Raw genomic sequence first — 27023 nt, forward strand, 5'->3', positions numbered from 1 at the left:
TTAGCTAGCTTTCTTATACATCCCAGGACAACCTGCCTAGGGAATGGTGTTACCCACAGTGGGATAGACCTTCCTACATCAATTAAAAATTAAAACAATTCCCCACAAACAAGGCCACAGGCCAATCTGATCTGGACAATACCTCAACTGAGACACCTTTATCAGGTGGTTCCAGACTGTTTCAAGTTGACAGTTAAAGCTAACTAGGACATTTCCCCAAATAAACAATGTCCATACAGGACACTAGGATTCATACCGCTTAGGAAGGAAAGCCTAATGCTGACCACAGGGCAAATCAGCCCCAAACATCAGGACATAGTACAGAAAGCCTGTACTGTGGCGGGACCAACTAGAGAACTCAAGTATGCTTGCCAAACAACTCCAAGGCATACATCCATTTCTTCTCCTCTTTTCCCAGACCAGCCACCTGCTGCGGAGGCCCACCTGAGTTTTGTTTTGTTTTTATGTATTTTATATCTTAGGCAGCCACAATTCATCTACAATAAAAGCATTCCCATGGACAGAATGGGGTCTACATTATCTGTAATCGGAGGTATGCAGCCAAGCCCCTAAAGATGTGGCAAGATCTTTCAGGTAGCATTAGCACCACCCTCCAAGCTTCAAGCAATAGCAAGACTCCCTTATATCTCTGTAATTCTACCACTATCAGTTTACATACTCTCAGCACATTTTTTTGAGGCAGAGTCTCTCTATGTAGTCCTGGCTATCCTGAAACTCTATGTAGACACGCTGGTATCAAACTCACAGAGATCTGTCTGCCTCTGCCTCCTGAGTGCTGAAATTAAAGGAATGTACCACTAAACCTGATTTTCTCAGCACTTTAAAAGAAAGTGAATATATGGTCTTTTATTCCTGGCCTTATTGATCAACAAAATATTTAAGGGTTTTGTTTTGAAACAGGGTCTTACTTTATAACTCTGGTTGGCCTGGAACTTGTGGAGATCCTCCTGCCTCTGCTTTCCAGGTTACAGGCATGTGTCACAATACATGGTTCAGCATTTTCAAGGCTCATCTGAGTTATAACATGAGTCCTTCCTTTATTTTACAACATGGCTCCCTTCATTTTAATGGCTGCATTATACTCTGTGGTCTGGACAATGTCATGTTGATACATTTGTTGCTTTGATGGTTATTTTTGTTGTTTCTCCTTTAAAAATATATGATTTTTGCGTGTATGCATTAGGTTCTCTAAAGGAAAAGAACTGATAGGATGAATATATATTAATACATATTAAAAGGAAATTTATTAGAATGACTTACAGGCTGTGGTCTGGTATTCCAGCAACAGCAGTTTCCCAGTGAAAATGCCAAGAATCTGGTAGTTGTTAAATCGACAAGACTGGATGTCTAAGCAGTCCCTCCTAGTGCTGGAGTCCTGGTGGATTCCTGAAGAGATGCTGGTCTTTGGTCTGTGTTGGAAGCCTGAAAAAAAGTAGATTCTAACACCAGCAATGGAATGACTGACTCACAAAGCAGATGAACATGCCAGTGAAAGTGAAGGAAAACAGAAAAAAATAAAAAGAAGAAAAAGCAGCAAGCTTTCTTCTTCCATTTCATTTTTATGTGGTCTGCCACCAGCAGGCGTGGCCCAGATTTCGGGTGGGTCTCCCCTCCTCAAATGATGCAACTGAGCAAATCCCTCACAGGAAGGCTCAGCTGCTTGAGTTTTAGTTGATTCCAGATGTAGTTAATAGCCACAATTAGTAATTATAAAGTGATGGGTGCTTTGTCTGTGCATCACACGCATACAGTGCCCGTAGAAGCCAGAAGAAGGCATTACGTCCCTCTGAGCTGGAGCTGCAGGCCAACATAAGCTACTGGCTGTGAATTCTGGGATCCAGACTCAGGTCCTTGTGACTGAGCAGCAAGCCCTCCTAACTGTTGGACTACCTCACCAGCCCTGGCTCTACTTTTTGGCTATGATAACAAAATGCACATAGAAAAAGTATGTGGATTCATTTCTGTATGGATGTGTTTTAATTGCTCTTAGTTGTACAAACACACATATTTCTACATATAGGCAAATATATGGTCCAAATTTCCTGGTTATAGACCCCCTCAAGACAATTTCAGAGATCTTTTAGGGGGCTTGAGAAGTTTTATGACAGTAGAGACTTTCCTCTCCTGACAGTACAAAGATGATAGCCAACTGGCAACAACTGCCAGTTGTCACAAGTTCCTTTAATCAATGAATATTTTCCTTGAAAGTATATCATCTTCTCCATTCCTATCACACACATACAGAATTACAGGGAGTGTGGCAACCACGGTTACTTAAAGTTCAGCCCATACTGTAGTCTCTATTTACCATTGAGGTAGAGAAGTGAAACACTTTGCTTATCTGGGTGCTTTCATGACTAGAAAGTATTACTGGAGTTAGAGTGATTGTCTGAGTCCCAGAAAGCTAGATTTGGCTGCCCATTCTTCATAAACCAGTTAAAAGAGCCAAGTTAAGGGGCTAGAGATATGGCTCAGTAGTTAAGAGAACTTCTGCTCCTGCGGAGGACCTGAGTTTGATTCTGAGCACCCGTGTCAGGCAGCTCACAACTCGTCACTCCAACTCCAGAGGCTCCAACAACTTCTACTGGCCTCTGTAGGTGTGCGCACACACAAACACACACACATACATGTACACACTCACACAGAAACATTTATACATAAAAAATGAAAACAAATCTTTAAAAAAAAAGAGACAAATTAATAAACAGAAAAAGGGAGATTTATCCAACATAGCTACACTGGGAAGGGGGACTGAGATCCAGCAATCTCCTGCCCAGGTCCATCTTCAGGGTCCTGACATGAGTTAGAGTTAGAGGGTTCAAGTATACAAAACTAAGCAGACCTGGTCAAGGTATGGGTCCCTGGCCCAACATTATTTCAGCCCCAAAACATTTCCTTCAATGTCCTTTGACAAGCTGTATATCTTTTTTCAGGAAAACACAAATCCTCTCCTGGTTGTTCCACCGTGTCAACCTTTTTCTTCCCCCAGCATAGAATTCATGGAGCAGCACGGGGAGGGGCAGGGATGCTCACTCCTGCCAGGCAGGCCAATACAAGGCATTCCTTGGGCTGGCACCTGACTGCATTCTGGTAGCGCGACAGATTTACAAATACGATTTTCAATTCCCCTTTTCTCAACAAATCAGTGCAATTTCTTGCTAATACAATGCTCAGGACTTCCTGTTTTAGTACAAATATTGAGTTAGTTACTTTTCTCATTGTTATGACAAAATACCAGTCAAAACCAACTTCAGGAAGGGGTTTGTTTTGGCTCTTTGATTTGAGGCTCAGGCAGGGACGGCAAGACAGCAGGGAGTTGAGGCAGCCAATGGCATCACATTCACAGTCAGGATGCAGAGAGATGAATATTGGTACCCAGCTCCTTCCCTTCTGTCTTTTCTCCCTCCCTTCTTTCTTTCCTTCCTTCCTTATGTAGCCTGAGATCAAGCCCATGGACTGGAGCCTCTGTTTTTTCCTTTGCTCTTGTGTGCTCAGTGTCATGGACAGGAAATTGCTATTTAACACAATCAGCATTTTTTTTTTTTTTAAAGAATTTCATCCTGGCTGTCCTGGAATTTGCTCTGTAGATGAGGCTGGCCTCAAACTCAAAGATCTGCCTGCCTTTGCCTCCAAAGTGCTGGGATTGAAGGCACGTGCCACTATGCCCAGCTGAAGTTTTAGCTCTTACCTTCATCTCTAGGATTCATTTTTTTGAAAGATTTTTACTTAGTTAATTTTAACTATTTTATGTGTGTAAGGGTTTTGCCTGTGTGCATGTCTCTGCAGACTACATGCACACCCCGTGCCAGTGGAAGCCAGATGAAGGCATAGGATCCCCTGGAACGGGAGTCATAGGTGGTTGTGAGCTACCATGTGGGTGCTGAGAACTGAATCCAAATCTCCTTAAAGAGCAGCCAGTGCTCTTAGCCATTGAGTCATGGCTTTATCCCTTAGGTCTCATTTTGGTCATAATGTTACAGGCATGAGGTTGGATATATTTGCCTTAGTTTTACTATGTATGAGAATGGCTATACCAGAACCATATATCAGAGACACCACTCGTGCTCCCATTGAATTGTCTTGTCTTCTCATTTAAAACCAAAGCTCTATTTCTAGAATTTCAGTTCTACTTATTCCTTTGATCTCCACTGCTATTGTGTTGGTTAGTTTTTTGTTTTTTCGTCAACCCAACACAAGTTAGAGTCACCTGAGAAGAGGGAGCCTCAACTGAGAAAACATCTCCATCAAGTTGGACAGCTGGCAAGTCTGTGGAGCATTTTCTTTATTAATTACAGATATGGGAGGGCTCAGATAATGGATGGTGCTACCCTTGAGCAAGTAGTCCTGAGCTGCGTATAAGAGCAAACTAAACAAGCTAGGAGGGGCAAGTCAGTAAACAGCATTCCTCCATGGCCTCTGCTTCAGTTCCCTCAATGATGAACTGTGATTAGCATGCACAAGCCAAATAAATTCTTGCCTCCCTGTGCTGGAAAGTTTTATGTCAACTTGACATAGGCTAAAGTCATTTGATAGGGGAACTTGAATTAAGAAAATGCTTTAAAAAAAAAAAAAAAAGAAAAAGAAAGGAAGGAAGATCCATAAGATCAGGGTTTCATAAGACCTCCATAAGATAGGCAAGCCTGTAAGGCATTTTCTTAATTAGTGATTGATGGGGGAGGGCCCAGACCATGGTGAATGATGCCAGCCCTGGGTTTCTATAAAAAAGCAGGCTGAGCATGAGCAGCAAGCCAATAAGCAGCACCTCTCCAGGGCTACTGCATCAGCTCCTGCCTCCAGGCTCCTTCCTGTTTTGAGTTCCTGTCCTGACTTCATTTGATCACTAACAGTTATAGGGAAGTATAAGCCAAATAAATTTCCTTTCTCTCTGAGTTGATTTGGTCATGGTGCTTCATCACAGCCATATCAACACTAGCTAAGATACAGAGAACCTAGTTGCCCTCTGACCTCCACAGACATGCTATAGCATGCACACACACACACACACACACACACATACACACACAGAGGAAATAAAATGTAATTTTTTAAAAGAAAAGAGCCTTGAACTTAGAACCAGCATGTAAAAAGCCAGACAAATTTTGAAGTGTTACCTCCTGAATGATAATTTTGTCTTTGACCTGTCAAAGTCAGATCCTCTCACACATGGTTAGATCCTTGGTTTCTTCCAAATCTGCAAGTTTCGCACATGCCCTTCATGTCTTTATCCACTGATGTTTTGTTCTTTCTGCTATTCTAAACGAGATCATCATTTACACTTTGGATTATTCACTACTATAGCCTATAGAAATATGTTTGCCTTTGGCATATTGATTTTTATATCTGCCACATTGTTAAACACTTTGACTCATCCAACTGCTAATTTTCTTGTTACCGTGCAAAAAAAATATCTGACCAAGCTACTTAAGGAAGAAAAGATTTATTCAGGCTCACAGTTCAAGAGCACATAGTCCATAATGACAGGGAAAGCATGGCTACAGGAATATGAAGCAGCCGGTCACATTACACCCATACCGGGAAGCAGAGATAAACACTGGTACTCGGCTCACTTTTTGAGTTTCATTCAGCCTAGGACACCAGTCCACGGAATGGTGCTGGTCACATTGGGGGGGGTCACCCCAGTCACCCCAGGCTAGAAACTCCCTCACAGGCCTGTAGGTATGTTTCATAGGAGATTCTGAACATTCACCAGCAAACTGTCCTGGATGGCACCGTTTCCATCTTGCCGAATCATCCTCCCTAGAACCCTAGGGAGAAATGCTGAGACTGTCTTGTTTGCTTCATCTTATTTTGTCTCTGACCTTTCTGGATGAGGAGCCTCCAGACTTCCTTGAGAAGACACAGGCCCAGGGCTTTTTATAAATCCTCGGTCTTTCCTCAGGTCTGGAGCACAGATCCCCTTCTATTGCTGGTGAATGAAGTACTTTATCAGGAGAGTGTGGCGCTTGGAGAGTAGGGGACTGCATTTCTATGGAGATGCTCACAAGAGTCTGGCACTGCTCTGGCTGTTTTTGGATGCGGAACTCTTTCAATACACAGCTGTCTTGCTCCCTGACCTGAATATGAATCTCTAGCAAGCAGAAGTGACGGCGGTCAACTCTTCGCTTGAGCAAGCTCTGCATAAATAGCCCATTTTTGGGTAGTCTTCATGAATTTTAGGAAACTGAGAAACAGAGTGGTTCTGCAACAACCTCCCCCTGTCTCCTGCCAAACACACACAGTGGGAGTCCTCTGTGGAGTGAGTCACAAGACCCTGGGACTGGGCCAAAAAGGACTTGACCTTGAGTTTCCCACAGGCCAGGCTCTGCTCCAAGTGACAAGGACATATTGCCTTTACCCACCTTAGAGACACTCTGAAGCACCTCTGTCACATTTGGGGAAACTGAGAAGCCAGTACAAAGTCATACAGACAGAAGAGTTGTGAGACAAGCCCTGGCTGTGAAGGCCTGTTCTTCTCTCCTTCCATACCTGATGGACAGGGGAAAGCAGGAAGGAACCTCCCATCCCAGGTTTGGGCTTCCTCCCTCATTCCCTAACATAGCACATCTGCCTTTATCACTGGTTTCTTGCAACTAAGAAAAAAGATATTGTCAGGCTGAGCTAAACACAGGGGACCTTTTCTGACGCACTCTTTGAGTGTGTACCTGACATATGTCCCACCAAGTGGACCCCTTGGTTTCCCCGTGTCTTCATAAGGCCAGGCTTGCAGGGTGTTAGGCAGGGCACTTGGACATGCAGTCCCTGCAAGGTGGCCCCATATGCTCTTGCAACCAGTACTCTCAGCAAGTCTCCTTGAATCTATGAGATTGTTCCCCACCCCAACACCTTCAATCAGAACAGAATGCCACCTAAGACTGCCTTCTACGTAACTCAGACCCGTCTGGCTTTCTCCTGCCTCCATCAGCTTCTGGCCTAAGAGCCTCCTTTTTGTGCCTTGTCCTGGAATGGTTCTCCCAACTCAAAAGGCTTTTCGGGTGTGAGAGTCTGGATCCAGCTTGGATCTTCTAAGACCCACAGTGCAGGTCTATTATTGTGTGACATCCCTGGGGAGATGCAGCGTGAACATCCCACTCACTCCAGATAGGTAACTGATAATAAACCAAAGAAAGATTCTTCCAAAGTTCACTTGGTAAATCAATCAGTTGACTGGGGCTACTTTATAGGAGTATGGATGACGGCTTACTTACAGCATCAGAGACAACTTGAAAACAGTTGTTGATCACCAAAAGTTCCAGCATTGGTTGAAAGCTGGCACCCTGGAGATTGGCACCTCAGTAGCTCAGAGCATGGGCTCTCTTCCTGTTCATACATCTATCGGGAGGAAGGGGCCTTGTAAGTTTCAGGAACGTCTGAGACTTGTTAGTTGTTTACTTCCTGAGTCTTTAATACCTTTCCTGCAGGATGGGATGTTTTCATTGGAAGGAAACTGCTCCAAAAGAAAATAATAATTCCCCATCATGATAGGTCAAGCAAAGCATACTGGAAATGTCCTCCTTGGTATTGATGTGACCAGAACCTAAGGGCCCCAAAGGGAGTAGCCGTGGCTCCTAGGCTGTCTATAGCACTAGGAGCAGTTCTGGGAACACAATGGCACCCACTAAAATCCTGATGTACCACACAGTACATAGGCAGAACAGGTGGCCCTTCGTGACCTTTAATGTGCATCTCCACTTTAGGCTTGAGGTGTCCCTATCACTGGAGACAGTAAAGAGCTGATAAGCGAGCAGGTATCCATCTCTGCACATGCAAGGGCGTTTTGTTCCCCCCTTTAAACAAAAAGAATCCTCACAGACTTCCTCCTCAAACTCAAATGACTTTTTGTTTTGTTTTTGCTCCAAATCTTTCCTCACTTCTTCATAGCCCCAACTTTCAGGGAGCCAGCCAGAAAATGGAGAAAGGACTCTTGGAAGGCACAGGCAGGACAGAATATAGTATTTGAAGGTGCCCCTGAAGGTGTTCCAGCCACAAGATTGGCTAGAGACTGGGTACACTTTTGACCTTCGTAAAGGCAGTCTCCAGAACTACAGCCAGAGACTCTTATCTGTGAGCTGTGGGATTAGCCAGGCTACATAGAATTCCATTCTAGAACTTCAGGCCCATTCAAGTTGCTGCCTGGAAGATCAAAACCTACTACACACGAAACCTACTAACTTTTTGTTTGTTTGTTTCAAGACAGGGTTTCTCTGTGTTGCCTTGGCTGTCCTGGACCCACTTTGTAGACCAGGCTGGCCTTGAACTCACAGAGATCCTCCTGCCTCTGCCTCCCTGAATGTTGGGATTACAGGCGTGCGCCACGGTTTCCCGCTAACATGCTAACTTTTAAGACCCTTTCCTGTTGAGATACCTACACTGGGGAACCCTCCAAAAAAGTCCAACCCCAGGAAGGAAGGAAAGAAGGAAGGAAGGAAGGAAGTAGGGTTGTTTTTTTTTTTTTTTTTTTTTTTTTTTGGCGGGGGAGGGGGGTATCTTGTAGCCAGTCCTCAGTAGCAGCAGCCTGCCTCGGGGGTTGGGGATTCATTCTGCGCATGCACAGTGTACCGATGTCCCGAAAACTAGCTGAACATAGTTCCCATACGGTTATTCTGGGACTGAGGTGGCAGCACCCAAGCACCCCTTGGTCGGGCACCCCGCAGGCGGGAGGTGGGGTCCGGGGAGGAGCGTCCTTGGGGCGGGGATTTGAAGGGGCGGGACCTAGCGGTCTATAAAGAGTGCAGAGCTCGGCGGCGCGCGCCCGGTTGGAGCGAGCGCGCCCCAGCTTCAAAGCGGTTGCTACTCTCGCGCCTCCTGCTTAGGCCTCCAGCCCTTCTCCACCCCGCCTCTCGCTCTCCGCACCCCAGCTCTCCGGTTCTCCAGTGCCCTTGGCCATCTGCCAGTCTCGGACCCCGGTCCTGCATCCCCAGACCACCCGCTTCAGGACCAGCTCAAGCTCTGCAGGCCGCGCGCCGCCATGGGGGTGGAGGGTTGCACCAAATGCATCAAATACCTGCTCTTCGTCTTCAATTTCGTCTTCTGGGTGAGCAGCCACTGGGGACGGGCTCACCCTACGGAGGCAAGGCTGGGTAGTGCGCTAGGCCCAGCTAAGAAAGCGCAGCGCAGCTGCGAAGTTGCGGCGCCACCTGTGGGCTCCCTGCGCCGGTCGGGTGCCTGGCGCCCCTCGCCCGCGGGGTTGGGGCCGAGAGCTGAGCTTCCGGGCCTCCGCTCGAGAGGCTTCTGGGGCCAGAAAATCAGGGGATCGCTGGCCTGTCCCCTCTAAGTGCTGGGGACCAGTGCAAGGGTCTGCGGGCTAGAGTCATATAACCTGGAGCCCTCAGCTGTGAAGGGGGTACACGCATCCTTCTGAACGCTGTTTTGGGGACCATTCTGCTTCGCCGAGTACTGAGGGGGCTCGAGAAGGGCGGGATCTTGGCGCCCCGCCCCCATGAGCTCATCGTAGCCACCGCCCCTGGATGGGCGGCCTCGAAATGGGGGGGGGGGGTGGCACACTCCGTACTTGCCTTGGAGACGTCCACCCCACTATTACTCCACCCTTGCCTTCCTTCCAGCTTGGTATTGCCACCCTGAGAGGCTCGAGCTCCAGGCCCAGAGGACAAGGTGGCCCGGCCCGCGTGCTGCTGCGCACCGTGCCCCAGTTCCTGCCCCTCCCAACCCCCCAGCGGCCCCTCCTCCTTGTCTGTGGTTTCCCGCACAGCGCACAGATTACAGCCCCGGCCTGGCCCTTAAGGTCCTGTGGGGGCTTTTGAGAGGCAGGGGGCGTGCTGTTCTGAGTTGGTGCATGCGAGGGTGGTGCAAAGATCTAGGGTCTGTACAAACTAGGGGCTTGAGATCTTTTCAGACATACAGGGTCTGAGGTGGGCTCTCTCCACTTTGGAAAGAGGTGCACGCCCATTTGGTCATCTTGGAATGCAGACTTGGGTGTAGGAGGGTCTCCAAGGGTCCTTGGGTTCCTGACTGTCTTCACTGCTGGGGAATAACCATTGGTGGTGTGTGCTTGTTTCCATTTCCTGACTGGATTGAGAATGAGAAGTCTAACGGGCCTTCCTGTGGGGACTTGAGTGGGCAGTTCTGGCCACTCCTCAGGAGAGTGCTGCCACCCTCCTTTTTCCCAGCACGAAATGTGGGTATGCCAAGACAGTGTGGCTCTGAAGTTGAAGCTGGGAGGGCAAACTTGTAAGATGGCCCCTATAGTGAGTACGTAAGACACCTTTTTTCCATCTTAGACTGCTGAAAATCCCAGGGTGGGTCAGGGTGGGGTATCGGCAATAAGATGTTGGGGATTGGCAGAGACTGGACTGGACTCAGCTGGGGCTATGCTGCATGGCCTGTTGGGGGAGGGGGGAACCCTGATTGTCCCCAGGGAATACTCTCAGGGGAGCAGCATGGGTGATGGGGTTAAGCTTCCTCTTCCAGGGCATGCCCTGGGGTCTTGCCTGGGTAGCTATGCTGGTCAGTGTTTACCTACTCTGAGCCATGCAAGAAGTTAAATGCACACCCAGGAAGTCCCTGTGCGGCCCCCCACACTGGTCCTTGAGCCCCAGATGTAGGAGATGTAGGATGTCAGGACCCTGCAGGGTATTATTATTACTATATTTTGGTCCACACACCTGATCCAACTGGTAGCCCCCCAGTCTCCCTGGAGAGCTGGGGATGGCTAAGGCAGATTGTTTCCCAGGCAGCTGGGGTGGAGTCCCAGCGTGTCCCTGGGGTGCTCTCTATTGAGGCTCCAGGAAACAGTTCTGAAGCCTCTCCCTGTTCCCAGGGGCCTGCTTACTGACTGCAGAACAGTGAAAACCATATCCTTCACAATCCCATGGACCTGTCCTTCCCACCCATGTTGGCCCACAGTGGGCAGGGATATGGAGCAGAGCCAGGCCACAACTAGGGAACACCACCCCATCAGAGGGGCTCCTTCTGTGTCCCATGTGACAATGCTTGTCCGATGCCATGAAGTTGAACCTTTGGGGAGCTCCACCCCACTTCTCCAGTGCCTTGTCTCTACTTCCTCCCTCTGAAGTGGGAGTTCTTGGGGTCTCTGCCTCCAGAGATTGTGGGCAGACTAGCTAATGCACTCCAGAGTGGAACAAGGGGCTTGGCTCAGGGAAGGCTCAGGAAATGGATGCTGGGCACATTGTCCAACAGGGAGTTGGGCCAAGGAAAGCTGAGTAATGATGTAAGAAGTGCCTGGGGAGGGGACTGAGAGGTCCTGGGAGCCTGTGGTGGCTATGGGGGCTAAGGGCTCTACAAGTGAGATTTGGTTGACAGTAAATGTCTCAATTGATACTTTTTAAAATGTCCAGTTTAAAGATTAAAGTGGCTTTTCTGTGGGAGGAGACATCCCAGGCACCCTTGCCTGCATGATCTCACGCCCACCAGCCGTCCTTGGGCTGAGACCCACACTTGACCCATCTCGATCAGAGACTACTCTACTCGTTCAGAGTTCTGGACTCCCAAGATACATGGGACAGGACACAAACCTGAAAGATGAGCAGTGTCAGATGTGAGATCCTCTTAGAAGCAAAGTGGAAACCTATCTGGAGTGGAGGGATCAGTCTCCCGACTCTCGATGGGAACAGGGCAGAAGAGGAGGAGATGGTATTCCTGCTCCTCACTGTGCCAGCCTATGTCCTGGGGTGGGTCTATAGGGGCTTTGTGTAGTATGTCTTCAAAGGAGTAATTTGCTAAGGGGAGGAGGCTGCCACCATCCTTACTGGAATGGGGATTGTATCCCTTGCCCAGAACTGGCTGCTCCTCCAGCCTGTGGCTGCTGGTGGCCCCTTCCAGTGGCCCAGGCAGCCAGCCCCGCCACGAGAAGCTGATTACAGCCTCTTAACTGGCATTTAATTCTCCAGACTGCACATGACTGTCTGTCACCTAGCGGTCGGCTGCCTTCCTTCTGGCAGAGGGGCTGCAGTCCTGTGGGCTCGGGTAGAATGAGGATTTCCTGTGCCTAGTTTCACCGGTGGGAGAGCAGACTTCCTCTTGTTCCCTCAGGCTGTCTGCTTGCTGGGCTCTGGGAAAGACAACCGCTGGGCTGGTCTGCCCGAGAAGGCGCAGTCTGTGGTTCCTCCCCGGACTGGCTACAGAGAAAGGATGTCTGAGCAGAGGAAGGCACGGAGTGGGAGTAAAGAGTGGGAATCCCCCTGGCAGCCTCTGCCCCGGTTCCCACTCATAGTAAGCACCCCACCCCAATTCTTTCTGGACCCTTCAGGCTTCTCCGTACTCCCCTCCTAGCTCAGTCCTACCTCAAATGGAGCTTCTGTGCTGCTCCAGGAGGGCACCAACATCTGCCAACTTTGATTCCAGCACCCGGAGCCCTGCAAAGGGGAGGAACCTCAGTCATAAAATCAATAGGCTTAGAGTCCAGATGCCCTAGGGAGAGAGCAGGCAGTCACCCTTGCACACAGGCCTGGTGTTTGGAGAGAGTTCAGGTGGGGGGGGGGGGGGAGATAGGGCAGGGCAAGGTAGTGGAAAAGACCAGGTACCTGTGGCTCTGGCCCTGACACCAGGAAACTAGGGAGGACACACTTGAGTGCTGCATGTCCCTGAGCCCCTATAGGTAGCCATTTTGTTTCTAGGACTCTTCCTAGAGAAACAGGTGTCCTAAGAACTAGACTTTGGCAGCCCTCATCTGTTCAATAGGATATTACTCTGACCTGATATGCCAGTGTTCTTTTGACTGACTGCCACCCCTCTCTTATCTCCCCTACAAACGCACACAGAGACAGAGAGAGAGAAGAACCCACACTAACACACTTCTGGATCCAGTCTAAGCTACTCTGTGAGGCATAGGCTATGTCATTCAAAACCATTTGGGGTCCTGAGTGGTCTCTGCCCTTTGAGGGAACTGTTCACAAGGTATTGGCCAGTGATCAGCTGGTGGCGGTCATCTTGAGCGGGCTGCCAGAATAACTACCAGGGGGTGTTGGGAGAGGGCACCTGCTTCCCTGCATGTGAAGTCCGGGGAGGGTTGTAGGGATGGGAGCGTAGGGAAGTGCCTCAGAACCACAGTTCCCAGAGTTTTATGGCCCCAAAGCACCTTGAGTTGCTATCCCAGGCCAAGAGCCTGGAAGCCAGACAGTTAGGGCAGAGGATGCTGGGTGATGGGGCCCCTCCCCCTGTGCTCTGTGTTCCCCTTGCTCTATATCACAGATCACTCGGTGCTTTCTCAGGGTGGCTCTGTGACACCCAGTGACTTGTTTATCTTAGGTGCTTTCACCTGTGGTCAGGCATCAACGTTGGCTCTGTACTGAAGTAAAATCCCGATGGTATTTAATGGTGTCCGGTGTAGCAGGGTGCAGCAGGCCGCCTGTCCTCCTGGAGCACCATGCCTTGAGCTCTGGAGTGGAACCTGGTGTTGGAAGCACATACTGTAGCTGCCACCCATTCACTAGAGCTTATTCACCTTCTCACAACTTTTTTTTTTAGTTTGTTTTTCAAGATAGGATTTCCCTGGCCCTCCTGGAACTCGCTCTATAGACCAGTCCGGCCTCAAACTCGGAGATCCAACTGCCTCTGCCTCCCGCATGCCGGGATTAAAGGTGCGTACCACCACTGCCCAGCCTTTCACAGCTTTTCATGGCTAAAAGTTCCTATCCTGGGCCATGGCCTGGCCTTTGCCCCTGGGAACAGTCTTCTCCTGTACTCTGGAGACCATGATAACAGCTCATCCAGCTCGCCCAAAGAGCGCTCTGTTAGGCTGTTATCAGACCCATTGCGGGTGATAAGGGGACTGAGGTTTTCAAGCAGCTAGTTGCCACAAGAGGAAGTAGTGGGATGGAGTAGACTACCATACCTCTCCCACGCCCCACTCCTCCACCATGCTCCATAGTCAAAATACCAGCCCAGCAGCCTTGCCTTGGGACAGAGGGCCATTCCTAGCTTGGAGCAGGTGAAAGCCTCTTGCCGCTGATGGCAACACCAGAGCTAAATAGAACTCCTCTACTTACCCCAGCCCCTTGCCTCACTTGGACCTTCTACGTGGGTACCAGGCCCACTTGAGATTTCTCTAAGGCAAACAGCTGGAAGAAACCTGACTTCCCTCCAGCCTCTGCTGTACGTAACTTTGGCATATCACTGGCCATCTGGATCCACACAGTTTCCCTTCAGGGTCTCAGTAGACCCTGGTTTTTCTAGAGGGGTTGGTGGGGAAGGTACCTTGCAGCTTCCTTGCCAAGAAGGAGCCATGTAGCCCAGCCCTGGAAGGGGCCCAGCTGGGGTGGCTTAGCCTGATCTCCTGTACCTCAACTCAGCGGTGTATCCTCCCATGGCCATGCCTCGGCCCTTTACACCACTACCCCCAGCCTGTCAGTTGGGCCCCAGAGCTAGACTTTTGCTTTGCTGCCTATTTTTAGATGCTAAGACAGTGGCTTCCTGAGGCGAGGGGCCTTGTGAAAGGAACCATGCTTCCTGGCCAAGGCAAGGATTCCTGCCCCTCTCTCCAGCTTCCTTCCTGAGCTTCCTTCAGTGGACCACAAGTCTTTACCTTATAGGAAGGCCTGAGCAGGATCCAATATCTTTCAGAGAGAAATCTGGCCTTGTCCCCATCCTCCAGGCCCAGACCAGGCCCTGAGGCTCGGTGGTGCCTGAGCGCATGAGGTTAACGTGCAGGTTGGAAGGGCGGCACCAAAGTCACCTTCTTCCGTCAGCCTCTTCACCTCACCCGTGCCACAGCTCCTAAAAACAGCCCGTCTGAGCCTCTTTACTCTGACTTATCCCAGCTGCCCAGGAAAGCCTTCTTCTGTCCACTGCCTTTGGTCTTCCCTATCTTTGCCATCACAGGGAGGTTCTTGGACTCTCAGCACCTCCCAGTTGCTTAGGTGAGCAGGCACTTTTCTGGTGTACCTTCCTGTGTGCATCATTTTCCCAGAAGGCTTTGGGTAAGCCCCAACCCTATCCGTCTCTGCCTTTGGTTCTTCTCCTGAGGCACAAAGGGTCATTTAAAGGAACAAGCTGATGTTATAGTCAGACTTCTGGAACGTGGGGTATCTGGGGTGATCATTCAGACGCACCAAGCTGGTGACAGAAGCCCTGTCCCCTCCTGGAGGCGTGAGTGTGTATGGGTAGCAATAGGAACACTCCAGGGAAGCCCCCATCTGAGATCTGGCCAAGGGTGGGAGGTGGGCAGTGGACAGCTAGCATAGAATAGAATGCTACCCCGGGCCTGTTCCCTTTCAGTCACTTCTGGGAAACCACAAGACCAGCCGGGCAGGAACCCAGCATGCTTGGCAGCTCCTCATCTTGTTAAAGTTTGAGTCTGTTATGTATTAGTCCTCAAGCGGGAGGAAGTAACATAATCCTGATAACAGTCATGAATGCATCCTTTTGTGCTGTGCAAGGAACTCCAGGAACCTGGACATGCCACCTGGGTGCTTTCCACCCCCACTTCTAAGCAGAAGGTCTCTTAGGCTACAGGAGCAGGTGGTAGAGCCACCTGGAGAAGGGAAGCTTTGGGCAGAGGTGTCTTAGGCCCCTGAGTGGATGCGTGAAGAAATTCCAGATTCTGCTGTTAGTAAGATTCATTATGTATCACTTCCTCAACTCTGTCGAGCTAAATACCGTGACATCGTATGTAGCAGCCTGTGTGTATTACTTCCCCTATTTACAAATGAGGGTGAGGGTGGAGGAGATTGAGATAGGCCTGTGGTACCCCAGCTCATATATGACACAGCCAGCGGCTCAAGCCATCCTTAACCTTATCTGGGTCTCCATCCAACGGCAATACTCCATGTTTCCATGGACACCGGACTGATTCTTTTTTTGCGTTTTGTTTGTTTTAGTAGATGTGAATGTTGCCCAGTTTTTGCATTTCATTCTGAACCTATAGTTCTATAGCAGCCTGATCGATCCTAATCACTGGGACCCCCTCACCCTCATACCCTTCTTGGGCCTTGGGAATGTACTTTAGCAGAGCCTCTGATCCAGGGACCAGAGCATGGGTGGTGTTAAAAAGCTTTCTGTAGCTGTGCTTGACATTTAACATAGTAAACATTTAGATGCATGAAACTGTTAGCACCATCAGGAGAGTATCCTGAGACCCTCTGTGGTCCCTTTTATTCCTTCTCACCCAGAACTTCTGCTGAGCTATCACTGTACCATCTCGAACGAGCTCTGAATTCTGCTTTCCTATGAACCTAGTCAGAAGGCAGCAGCTGCTTCATCTTCTATGTGCTTCTTTCACTCTGCATAATTGAACTGTCCCCCTGGCTAATTCATGGTGTGTCTTTTCTTTCCCTGGGGGTTCTGCCATGTGATGGACCCAGGGCCTGTCTGTTCACCGGTCAGGGACATAATGGACTGCTGTAGGTTGGGGTGTAACAGGGAAAGTTTGGCGAACACGCACACACGAGGGGTAGAGGCTGAGGTGCAAGGCCAGCTGTAGTGAGTGGGAGGCGTCAGCTAACTTGCTCAGAAAGAGACTTCTTAGAAGCGGCAAGCTGCTCACCAGTGCAGCAGCACTCCTCACCCCGCCCTGCAGCACCCGGTGGCAATTTGAATTAGTGGGTAGGCGCGTAATCTTCCGGTGGCTCCTTTGATGCCTCACGATGTCAGGAGGATAGCCCCAGCCCGTACTTTCATGCCCTTTCTCGGTGTGTCTGTTGGTGAAACGTGGGTGGTTTTGCTTTCTTGGCACAGAGTCTTCGAAGTTCCTTGCCTGTTTCGGTCGTGTTAGGCAGTTACACTTTTGAAGCTGAGTTTCCTTTCCAGCCTCTTACTCCTTGAAGACCCCTGTTCCACCTTCCTGGGCCTCTTAATTTCCCCAGCACTCCCTCTGCTTCTTCCTAGAGTAGGGGTTGATGGGGTTACTTTACTGGAGGCAGCCAGCCCAGTGTCTGGCATTCCTTCCCACTCAACTCTGCCTCGGGAGCAATGGGGTGACTGGCCAAGTTCCCCATCCTCCACTGCCTCGCCTACCCCCACCCCACCCAGTTTGGCCTTTCTTCTGTTTTTGTTTGTTTGTTTTTTTGTTTCAGGCTTGTCAATTTAGGACTAAAGCCCAGAGACTTTTCTGGAGTTAGCTTCCTGACCCCACCTTTTTCATAAACCTTGCTGTAAGTGGTAGTTTGGCCAGACACCCACGTTAGCAGGCTTTGGGGCTGGGCTGGACATCATGCCTCACCCACTTCTGTTCCCAGCTTACAGAGAATATTCTCTACCAGTAGAGAAGCCTGAGTCAGGCATGGTTGCATGGTTGCATGGTTGCAGTTGTTTCTCATGTTAAGCACGCAGACTGAGAAAGGCAGGGTCACCCACCAGCTGCTCCTCAGCTTCGGTGACTACCAGGGTTTGTCACTATAGGGTCATTTTACCACAGAGGGAAGGATCGGGGTGGGGATATGCCACCTAGTTCTCCTGCCCTGGGACATCTCAGAGTGACCTTTGGACTAGTTCTTAAACAAAATACATGGCATTTCAAAGCTGCAAAAGAAGCCAGGTTACCAGGGCAACCCAGGCCAGTCACCTCCTCCCCTTCAGCCAGTTCAAGAGGAGTTGCTCACAGTGCTGCTTATTGGAGTCTGTGCCCAACCCTCCTGCCTCTGCTGCCCAAGCTGAAGGCTACCCTCTTAAGAGTGTATAGACACGGAGCTGCCACTGTAAAGTTCTGGAAGTTGTAGGGATCTCTAGCATCACTAGGGCCCTTGCACATGAGAGCAGCCTGAGGGTCCCAGCCTTGATGTCATTTGTGGATTGGGCAGCAGGTGCATAGTGTGGCTTTGACTGCTGTTCTACACACCCTGTTCTCTCAGGCTCTGGTGGAGGTTGAGGACTCATCCTTCCTGAACCACAGTGTGAAAACCGAATTAAAACTTAGCGAGAAGAGGCTGAGAAACCACAGGGCCCATGCGTGGAGTTGGGGTACAGGGAGATGGTGCTCTGGAGAAAGCTCTCCCCACACCCAGCTTTCTCTCTGAGGGTTAGGCAGAGGACAAGGTCCTAGTGTAGGAGTTAAATGTGGCTCCCATACGCCCTCTTTCAAGAACCAAATCTGCTTGGGGATTCCCCAAAGCTTTCTTGAGTTTGTGTCTTGGCCTGGCCTGGCCTGGATCCCCAGGGCAGGAAGTGGGCCACTTAGTGCTTTTTTATCAGGCCCAGATTTTGATTTCCATTTCCTGTGTCTGTTGGGGAAAGCTACTGAGCCCTGTAAGAAGGAGGCCTACAAGAAGGAAAGAGACGGCCTCTCCTTGATCTGTCCTGAGGGCCACCTCCTGCTTCCTGGTGCTTCTATTATAGGGCTTCACACAAAGCCATGGTTTAATACAGCCCAGGCCAGTCTCAAACTCAACATGACCTTGAATTTCTGCTCCTTCTCCCTCTTAACCTCTCAAGTGCTGGGATGACAGGCATGTTACCACCAAACCCAGTTTATGTGGGCTCTCTACATGCTAAACACTCACCGACTGAGCCACGTTCTCATCCCAAACCTTGAATGCTTCATGCAATATTGCGGTACACTTGAATTATTTTCAGGGATCACAACTCAAAGGAGCTGGTGGGACCCAGGGACCCCAGTGAACAGTGGCTCGGACAGTGGACAGACACATGGTCCTGGTTCTAGTCTGGCTTCACAACTAGAAGTGATGCCCCTACCTGATGAGCACAGTAGGGTTTCATCGCCCCATAATGCCCTGGCCTATGTGTGATATTATTTCTGATTCTCTCCCCCCCCCCCCAGCTGGCCGGAGGTGTGATCCTAGGTGTGGCTCTGTGGTTGCGCCATGACCCGCAGACCACCAGCCTGCTCTACCTGGAACTGGGAGACAGACCAGCACCCAGCACCTTCTATGTGGGTGAGTAACAAGGAGACAGGGTCTAGTCATAAGCCCAGAACAGTCAGAGGCCCCCTTCTAGGAAGAAGCTGAGCTTCTAAATCTGGTGGGTGGAGTATTAGAACTGGCCATGGCCTAGACCTAAGGTGTGCTGTGCGAGGAGGCTGCCTACAAGAGGGGGTCTTGAGACAAGAGAGTTGGGTTGGGTGTGGTACTGCTGGGGACCCCACAGATCTGAGACTAGGCTAGGCAGAAGAGAAGCAGCTGGGAGGGGCAGGAGCCTTGTGGGACCTTGCTTATTTTAACATGGGCATTTCTGGAGGAACCTCCCTGGGCAGGGTGGGGCTGAATGCCTGGGCTAGCAACAGCTGAGGCTCCAGGAGTCCTGAGTTGGGGAGGGCTGGAGACTGGCCCGACAGTGGATGACTCAGACACCCCTCTCCACCCCCACCCTTCACCCCTCACCAGCACACAGGCCCAACTGCTATACCTGCCTTATTAGGCTGTCTGTGGGGGACTGAGCACCCTCCTTCCTGAGCAGTAAAAACAGAAAGATGGCTGCTGTGCTGTGCTATGCTATGCTATGCTGTGATACACTCACTGTGCTGATGGAGGCAGCTTCTCGCTGGAAAGGGGACCTGGTGCCCTTGAACCTCAAGGACTATTTGGAGATGTTTTTGTCCTTTCAAAGCTCCCAGCTGTCATCAGCGGTCTGAGATGGATCCTATTTCTTGTGTGGAGCCTAGAAGGGGCTTGGGAGACATGACTGGTGGCTGAGTGGGGACCATGAGATCAGAAACTGTTCATATTCTCCCTTTCTGCCCAAGTGTTCCAGGGCAAACAAGGTCTCTAGTCAACCCATGGTTGGCTGTTTTTCCTTCCTCCCTACCCATAGCCTTCCCATGTGTAGAATGTACGGTGGTGGGGTCCAGGCAATGTGGACAGGGGCAGAACCTGGTCTCCTTTGAGGATAGCAGTTTTCAGTTGTTAGTTGGGGAAGGTCCCACACTAACTCTCCCACCTTGGATCTAGTACCTTCAGAAGAGGAGGAGGATACCCACCAGGTCATATGGAGACTGTGGCTTGTTGTGTAGCAACTAGTATGGGTGTCTTCACAAGGGTGATCTGGGCATCAAGAGACAGATGGGAGGAGTGCTGGCCCATAAAGGACTCTTTCCTGCCCCTAGGCCTTCTGCACGGGGAAGGCCAGGCTCCCACTCTGCACTGGTTTGGCAGGAGAGGCAGGGTACCCTGCAGAGCCTGGATAGGGTAGCCTAGGAAGCAGGTCTCTGTCCTCACATTCAGCTCCAGAGCTGCTCAGCCACCTGCCTTTCTGTGGTTATGGTCTCCTGGGTACTGGGGAAATAGTCTCAGGCACTGGACTGTGTGGCAGGTTGGGCACCGGATAACAAGGCCGCCCATGGCCTATGGGTGGGAACTACTCTGGCTGCCATGTCCCTGCCCGTTCTGAATTGGCTTTCTGGAGCCTCCTGTTGCCCCTGGACTGAGCCCTATTAGGAGCAGATGTGGCCCTGACAAAGGCATTCTGTCTTGTGCTTAGGAGAGTTAGTTCAGGGCCTTGCTTAACATCCCAGATGATAGCACCCATGGGCTTTAGATAGGGCGCGTGCTAGGCCTAGGAGGGTGCCTCAGCCTAGGAAGCCCTGGGACAGTGTCCATGGGTCAGGTGCCCTGTTTGCATTCTCCTGCTGAGCCTGATTCAGTGACAGAGCCCACCTCATCTTGAGGTTGGAGTTTCAGGGCCTGCAGACAAGGCCGTGGTTGAAGGTGCTCTACCTGTTGGGAGGCAGAGAAGAAGCCAGTTTCCAGGCAGCTCTGGTGGGAAGCTTTTCCTGGACCAGATGTGTTTAGTGAGGCCAAAGGATCTGGCCTTTTTCTAAGCCTGGCAGTAGGTCCTGGCCATGGCGCCTTCTTCCCTGGGCTGTCCAGGCAGGGGACAATGGGCCTGGCTTTATGCAAGGAATCTTGGACTGCCCTTCAGTGTTACCATGGAGACTGGGGGAAGGGCTGTGTCTGCTGAGGGACCAAGAGATACAGGGCTCATCAGAGACACCGTGGTCTTTCCAAGGGGCTGAGGGGTACTGTGGGCACTGAGACAGGCACGTGGCCCAGCTGGTGCCTCATGGACCACGGTGCTTTCCTGTAAATTCATAGTCCGGCCAGCGGCAGGTGTTGGGTACTCTGCTCAAGCTGCCCTTATCATCCTGTCAGCCCTCCAGCCACCCCACCCATAGGTTACTGTCCTTACAGTTAGGTGAGCAGAAGAGTTAATACACCAGTGTCCCTGAGATGAGGTACCTGCAGTTGGTTACTGGTATAGCTTGTCCCTTGCGTTCACTGGTAGTCCTGGGCCTCTGCCTCCGACACCCACGCTGCTTCCCCATTTCATGTACTGAGATGGGTAGATCATTTCAGCCCTCTACAGTGAGTGCTGAGGGTTCTCAGGTGCAGGTGGTGGATGCCTGGCTACAGGGCAGAACATACCTGTGAAATGCATACATGTTCTCTAGATACTGGATTGCTTTTTTGTCCTCCGGTGGCAGTGGCAGCTCTGCCATCAGGACACTGAGGCCGAAACAGCTCACTTTGCCAAACTCTGCCTGTTGTGGGTGTGAGCTGGGTGTTCCTGTCTTGGGCAATGATGCATGCAGTCTGCTCACTCAGGTCTTTCCCTCCCCAGGCATCTACATTCTCATTGCTGTGGGAGCTGTGATGATGTTTGTGGGCTTCCTGGGGTGCTATGGAGCCATCCAAGAGTCCCAGTGCCTCCTGGGGACGGTAAGTAGGAAGGGCTGCAGGGTTGGAAAGCAGGGCTTTTGGCAACCTCTGTGGCTTCCCCAGGGCTTTGGTTTTTCTGTTTTCTGGATTTCCATTGAGTCTTTGATGACACATGTTGGAAAAGGGAGTTTCTCTTTAGAAAAGCATAAACTCCAGAGGACTGTCTCACCCCTAAAGCCAGCCTTAGTGCCCCTGGCAACACCAGCTACTGGTGGAGCTGAGTCCTAGATGTGCCTTCTAGAGCCTGGCTATCCTGGGAAGGAGGCCCTGCCAGTATCATAAGCTGGAGAAACTGAAGCACAGCTCATAATTTAACCTTCTCATGGGCGTAGGATAAAGGGGGTAAGGAAACTGAGGTCAAGGTGGGGGTCACATTGCTGCATGTGCCTCCTTGAAGCCTGTGGATTTGTCGGCTGCATCTCCTGTACCAGCCACATCCTGCAGAGTCGGAAGCAGGGTGAGGTCATGAGAACTTGGACATCTCAGTGGAGGGCTGCATCAGGCTCTGTCTCATGGCTCTGTGTGGCCCATTCTTAATCAGGACATTGTTGGTGGATATCGCCAACCTCGTTGGCTCATAGTTGTTGGCAGTGTGGGTACCTATAAAGAGAGAGCGAGGCCTGAGCTTGCTGGTCGAGGCTCTGACTCTTTCTCTCCCCTAGTTCTTCACCTGCCTTGTGATCCTGTTTGCCTGTGAGGTGGCGGCTGGCATCTGGGGCTTCGTAAACAAAGACCAGGTAAGCCTAGGTTCACAGGGGAGGGAGATATGCCCTCTGCCTGGGCAGCAAGTGTGGATTGCTTTTGTCCATGGGTTATAGGGTGCTTTTTGAATTTCTGGGTCCTCCTGGTTAGGAGGGTCTTGGGAGCTCAGTGGAAGAGGTGGCCTCAGGCTGAGCACGTCAGGGGAAGCAGATGCTCTTGGTGTGGTAATCCCTGTGGCCATGATTCTCTACCAGATCGCCAAGGATGTGAAGCAGTTCTATGACCAGGCCCTTCAGCAGGCTGTGGTGGATGATGATGCCAACAACGCCAAGGCTGTGGTGAAGACCTTCCATGAGACGGTACAACTGGGCTGGAGCAGGCGGGCAGGTTGTGGGATTCCTGGCGTGTGTGTGGGGACGAGTCCTATCTCTTCCCAGATCTCAGCAGCAAGACAGGGCATGGCCAACGGTCTCTGTGATTTGTAGGTCTCCGGGTAGGAACCTAATGGGCCTCAGCTTAGGTTTGGAGAAATTGGGCTCTTGTGCTCCCAGGTGTTTTGGGTTGACTGTGCTGTGTGCCTGACCTTTCCCTGGTCTCCTGAAGCTCCAAAGCTGACATGATGTTCTTGCTTTCTGCAGCTCAACTGCTGTGGCTCCAGCACGCTGACTGCACTGACCACCTCTGTGCTGAAGAACAGCCTGTGTCCCTCGGGGAGCAACATATTCAACACTCTAATGAAGGTGGCACCGAATGGGGTTGGGCATCATATCCTGGGTGGTCTGACCCAGCAGGGAGATCAGCACTTCAAGCAGGACCTCAGATAGGCTCATGGAACATCTTAGGTAGTGGGGTACAGGGTCTTGACAGCTGGGTTAGCCCCTGGAACATCCTAGAAAACTGATTTCCTGAATGGTCTCTCTCACACGCTGGTGACCCTACGGTACTAGTGAGGTCAGGAGTACTACCCTGTGGTAGAGGCCATAGGCAGCAGGTCCATGTTTATTAAATTTATTGTTGGACAGAAGATAAGCTGTGGGACATAGGCCCTACCACTGACTGTTAACTACCTTTTGGCTATCTCTGCAGAGCGACTGCCATCAGAAAATTGATGAGCTCTTCTCTGGGAAGCTGTACCTCATTGGTATTGCAGCCATTGTGGTAGCCGTCATCATGGTGAGCACAGGGCCTCGGATGGGTGGGTAGGTGGGTGTGCCACCCCTCCCAGGATCCTGTACTGACCATACATGCCCCTCCCTCCTGCAGATCTTCGAGATGATTCTGAGCATGGTGCTGTGCTGTGGCATCCGGAACAGCTCCGTGTACTAAAGCCCTTTACTTTGCACCAGAGGACCCTGCAGCGCCCCACCCCTGGAGTGACCAGAGGCCGCCTTGGGGACCGTGGCCTGTGTATATAATATTTCTGTATTACTCTGCTACATTTAGCCTTTTTACTTTTGAGGGTTTTGTTGTTCTGAACCTTTCCTGTTACGTATCAGGGGCTGGCATCACACATAGGTGGCATATATGGGGATGTAGAGGTGGAGCTGGCCCTGGCTTGCAGGGCCCTGTACTTGTTGGACTCCTGGGAATCTCTGCCTGCTGAGCCACACCTCCCTCACAGCTACTTGCCCAGAGGTTATGCAGCTGAGCTAGAGGGCCATGTCCACCCACTCTGCCCATTGTGGGGTCGTCACCTTGCTCACATCTTTTTAATCCTTCTCCCTTTCCTGCCCCCATTTCAAGAGCTGGGTTTGTAAGCACTCTTACTGCCTTCAATGCACCTGTTCTTTCTAACGTGTCACCTTCAACTGTAATTACATCTTGAAACAGTCATTTAATAAAGGAGGAGAAAATCAGGCATGCTAATGGGACTGCCAGACCTTTTCCTGTGCCAGTGGTGTCAGACCTCTCCAGGCACAGGGTGAGCAGGTCCAAGAGAGGCTGTGGAACATAGTGGGTGGCAGGGCCGGGACCCTGGGAGTACCTCCCCATATCGGGAGCCCAATGCTGACCTAAGACTAGCCTTGACCTCATTTCCACCCATCTGTTGGACTTGAGAGGTCAGGCTGAGACAGGCAGGAGTGACCACATACCTGGGGAATTCGGCACAGAATGCTGGGGATAGGCGGCAAGAACCCCCTGCTTTTGAGGGACAACACAGTAAAGGCTAAATCATTGCCTCATCCCAAGTATCTGGGTGCTCGGAAATGTTCTACTGAGCTGGGTGGCAGCCTACTCAGTTCAAACCTTCTGGACATAAGCAACCACTACTTTGTTTTTCCTTAGACTCAAGTCTGCACCCTCCCCCAGGCTGCTGGCATATTTAATTGGTCTCTAGAGAAGTCTTGACTAAGATTCAGGTCCCCAGGAAAGCAAGAGGACAGGCCCAGGCCTGGAGGAGGGTTGTGTGTGACCCTGGATAGTGGAGGAGTAGGGTTGTGTGTGGCCCTGAAGAGTGGGGTTGGCGTCCAGCAGCTAAAGCGTCCGTTCCTGCGTCAGGACGCACGGACAGGCAGTGCCTAAGGGAGTGGCCTTGAATCTGTGCAGCTGGACCACCGCATCTCTAGATGCCAAGAACCGGCCAAGACCTTAGTCCCGCCCCGCTTTGGGAAGCCAACAGAGCGCAAGATCCCCACCACTTCCGGCCAGGGCCGAAAATGTCTAGGACACTGGTTGGCGCTCGCAGTGCGTAGTGACGCACTTCCTCCCTGTGACGGACCCGGCCCAGGAGCCTTCCGACAGGCGGCGCTGGAGGCCTCAACCCTTTGCGATTGGCAGTTAACCCTGTAGTATTGTGGGAATCATGGCTTTTGGCTCCGCCTTTTCCTCTTTCGTAATTTCCTGTCAGATATCCGTGTCTGCTCAAGTCTTCAGGATTGCGCAGACGTGAAGTGTACACGTCCCGACAGGCATTAGGCAGTGTCCCATTGCTTTCTGGTAGTTGTAGTCCATAGGCGCTAAAGCACCCAGTATTCAGACAGCCGGAAACTCGGTTTCCCAGGAAGCCGTGCGAGAGTGGGCGGAGACCGCGGCCCGAATCCCGGGGAACCGGCGGGACGCTCCGGGAAAGGCGGCAGGGTATTCAAGCGTGCATGGACGCTGGGACGGTGAGCATTGGTCTCCTTAGGACCGCGACTAGGCTAGTCCCGTGCCTGGTCCTGCCAGCCCTCTCTCCGGACCCAGGTGGTGCCTGCGGTGGCGGTGTATACCCGGAGAGGCTGCGCTCTGCTGAAAGCCGGTCATGGGACGAGCGGCTGATGGAGAGCCCCTTCCAGCATCTCCCATCGCTCATCCCTTGTATGTCTGCACTGTACTGATCTCATGGTTGACTCTCTCCTTAACCCCACCTAATCTGTAGCTCCACATCTTTGCGCACAAGGATATATTTTAGCCACCCAGCTTCGCGAGGTCTCCGCCCGCCTGCGTGATCAAGCCAGCGCCTGGCTGTGAGTAGAGGAGCCCGATACATGGTGGAGATGAAAGAGGGGATCCTGGGAGGGTAGGGAAGGGTGCGGCCTTAATTACACCCCTCATGACAGAACCCGGGCTGCTTCGCTGCAGGTGGGACGGGTCCCAGGTCCGCATGGAGGAGCCAGAGGCTGGCTTGGAGGCTGAGGAACCCACCGAGGATGACACCCTACCTTCTGACACCGTCTCCCTCAGCGACTCGGACTCGGACCTCAGCTTACCTAGTGGTGCGGAGGTGCAAGTATTGTCCCCGGAGAGGCTTTCCGGGGAAGGCCAGGAGGATTCTGACCCTGATGACCCTCCCTCGCCCCCCACGGGCGTCCCCACCACCGCAGTGCAGCCGTTCCACCTTCGAGACATGAGCTCTACCTTCTCCCAGCGCAGCCACAGCATCTTTGATTGCCTGGAGAGTGCAGCCCGGCAGACACCGCACTCTGCACCCCAAACCAGTGTGAGTGACAATGGCAGCTTCAAGCGGCCTTTGGTTCCCCCAAGTCAGACTCCAGCAGGCAGCCTGAGCAGAATGCGTGGGAGCACTGGTCCGACCAGGGTACTCCCTGTCCCTGATTATGTGTCACACCCTGAGCGTTGGACCAAGTACAGTCTGGAAGATGTGGCTGAAACCAGTGAGCAGAGCAATCGTGATGCTGCCCTGGCCTTCCTGAGTTCTCACAGCAGGGCATCCTCCACAGAGTATGTCCCCTCCTTCAACCAGGACCCCTCTAGCTGTGGGGAGGGGAGAGTGGTCTTCACCAAACCAGTTCGAGGCACTGAGACTAGGACTGAGAGAAAGAGGGTCCTAAAGAAGGGGTGTGTGTCAGGTGCTGGTGGTGAGGCCTCTGTTGAGCTAGCCCATCTGGCTGGGCCTGAAGGTGAGGAGTGGGGTGGCCACCAGGGACTGCCAGGGGTGGCAATAACTTCCGAAGCTGCTCATGCTGGGTCCTCATCAGACCTCACAGGGATGGAGGCTGTTGGTTTCCACAGTAGCAAGAAGCGGAGTAGAGACCACTTCCGGAACAGGGACAGTAACCCAGAGGGGCCAGAGTCAGAGAGAGGCCCCTCAGTTTAAGTGCAGTGCCATCACTCCCACCTCACCTGCCCAGTCTGGGGAGCTGTGGGCTATCTGTAGGAGGGGATGTGTGCAGCAGCTTTGGCTGGGGCTGGGAATTGTGAGTCAGGGGACCTTGGAGGACCTTGTGCCCCAGTGTCTTGGGGTGAATAATAAAGGTTTGGAGTATTTGAATTTTGTGGGTT

The 27023-nt window shown here is 51.4% G+C and overlaps 2 protein-coding genes and 1 long non-coding RNA gene across 4 annotated transcripts in view; 2 read left to right on the forward strand and 1 right to left on the reverse strand.

Annotated features, from left to right (window-relative positions):
* The window catches only part of LOC132653759 (uncharacterized), an 80040-nt gene extending 71399 nt beyond the window's left edge, over positions 1-8641 (reverse strand). Inside the window, exons 1-3 of one of the 2 annotated variants that reach the window (XR_009591620.1) lie at positions 7227-8641; positions 5133-5274; positions 1282-1443 (exon numbers count right to left, since the gene is read on the reverse strand). This is a non-coding gene — a long non-coding RNA (uncharacterized LOC132653759). The remainder of the gene's footprint in view (positions 1-1281; positions 1444-5132; positions 5275-7226) is intronic. The other variant, XR_009591619.1, reaches the window with a different exon arrangement.
* Positions 8642-8770: 129 nt separating this feature from the next.
* On the forward strand, positions 8771-24167 carry Cd81 (CD81 molecule). Its single transcript, XM_021633728.2, has 8 exons — positions 8771-9052; positions 18707-18821; positions 21502-21599; positions 22262-22336; positions 22556-22660; positions 22940-23041; positions 23388-23474; positions 23565-24167. Exons 1-8 carry the CDS (start codon positions 8987-8989, stop codon positions 23625-23627), a joined length of 711 nt encoding a protein of 236 aa, XP_021489403.1. The 5' UTR covers positions 8771-8986; the 3' UTR covers positions 23628-24167.
* Positions 24168-24317: 150 nt separating this feature from the next.
* On the forward strand, positions 24318-27012 carry Tssc4 (tumor suppressing subtransferable candidate 4). The gene is made up of 3 exons (XM_021633717.2): positions 24318-25408; positions 25660-25747; positions 25863-27012. Exon 3 carries the CDS (start codon positions 25885-25887, stop codon positions 26836-26838), a length of 954 nt encoding a protein of 317 aa, XP_021489392.1. The 5' UTR covers positions 24318-25408; positions 25660-25747; positions 25863-25884; the 3' UTR covers positions 26839-27012.
* The last annotated feature ends 11 nt before the right edge of the window (positions 27013-27023 follow it).

Source organism: Meriones unguiculatus, chromosome 1 (assembly GCF_030254825.1).
Source record: "Meriones unguiculatus strain TT.TT164.6M chromosome 1, Bangor_MerUng_6.1, whole genome shotgun sequence".
Classification (NCBI taxonomy): Eukaryota; Metazoa; Chordata; class Mammalia; order Rodentia; family Muridae; genus Meriones; species Meriones unguiculatus.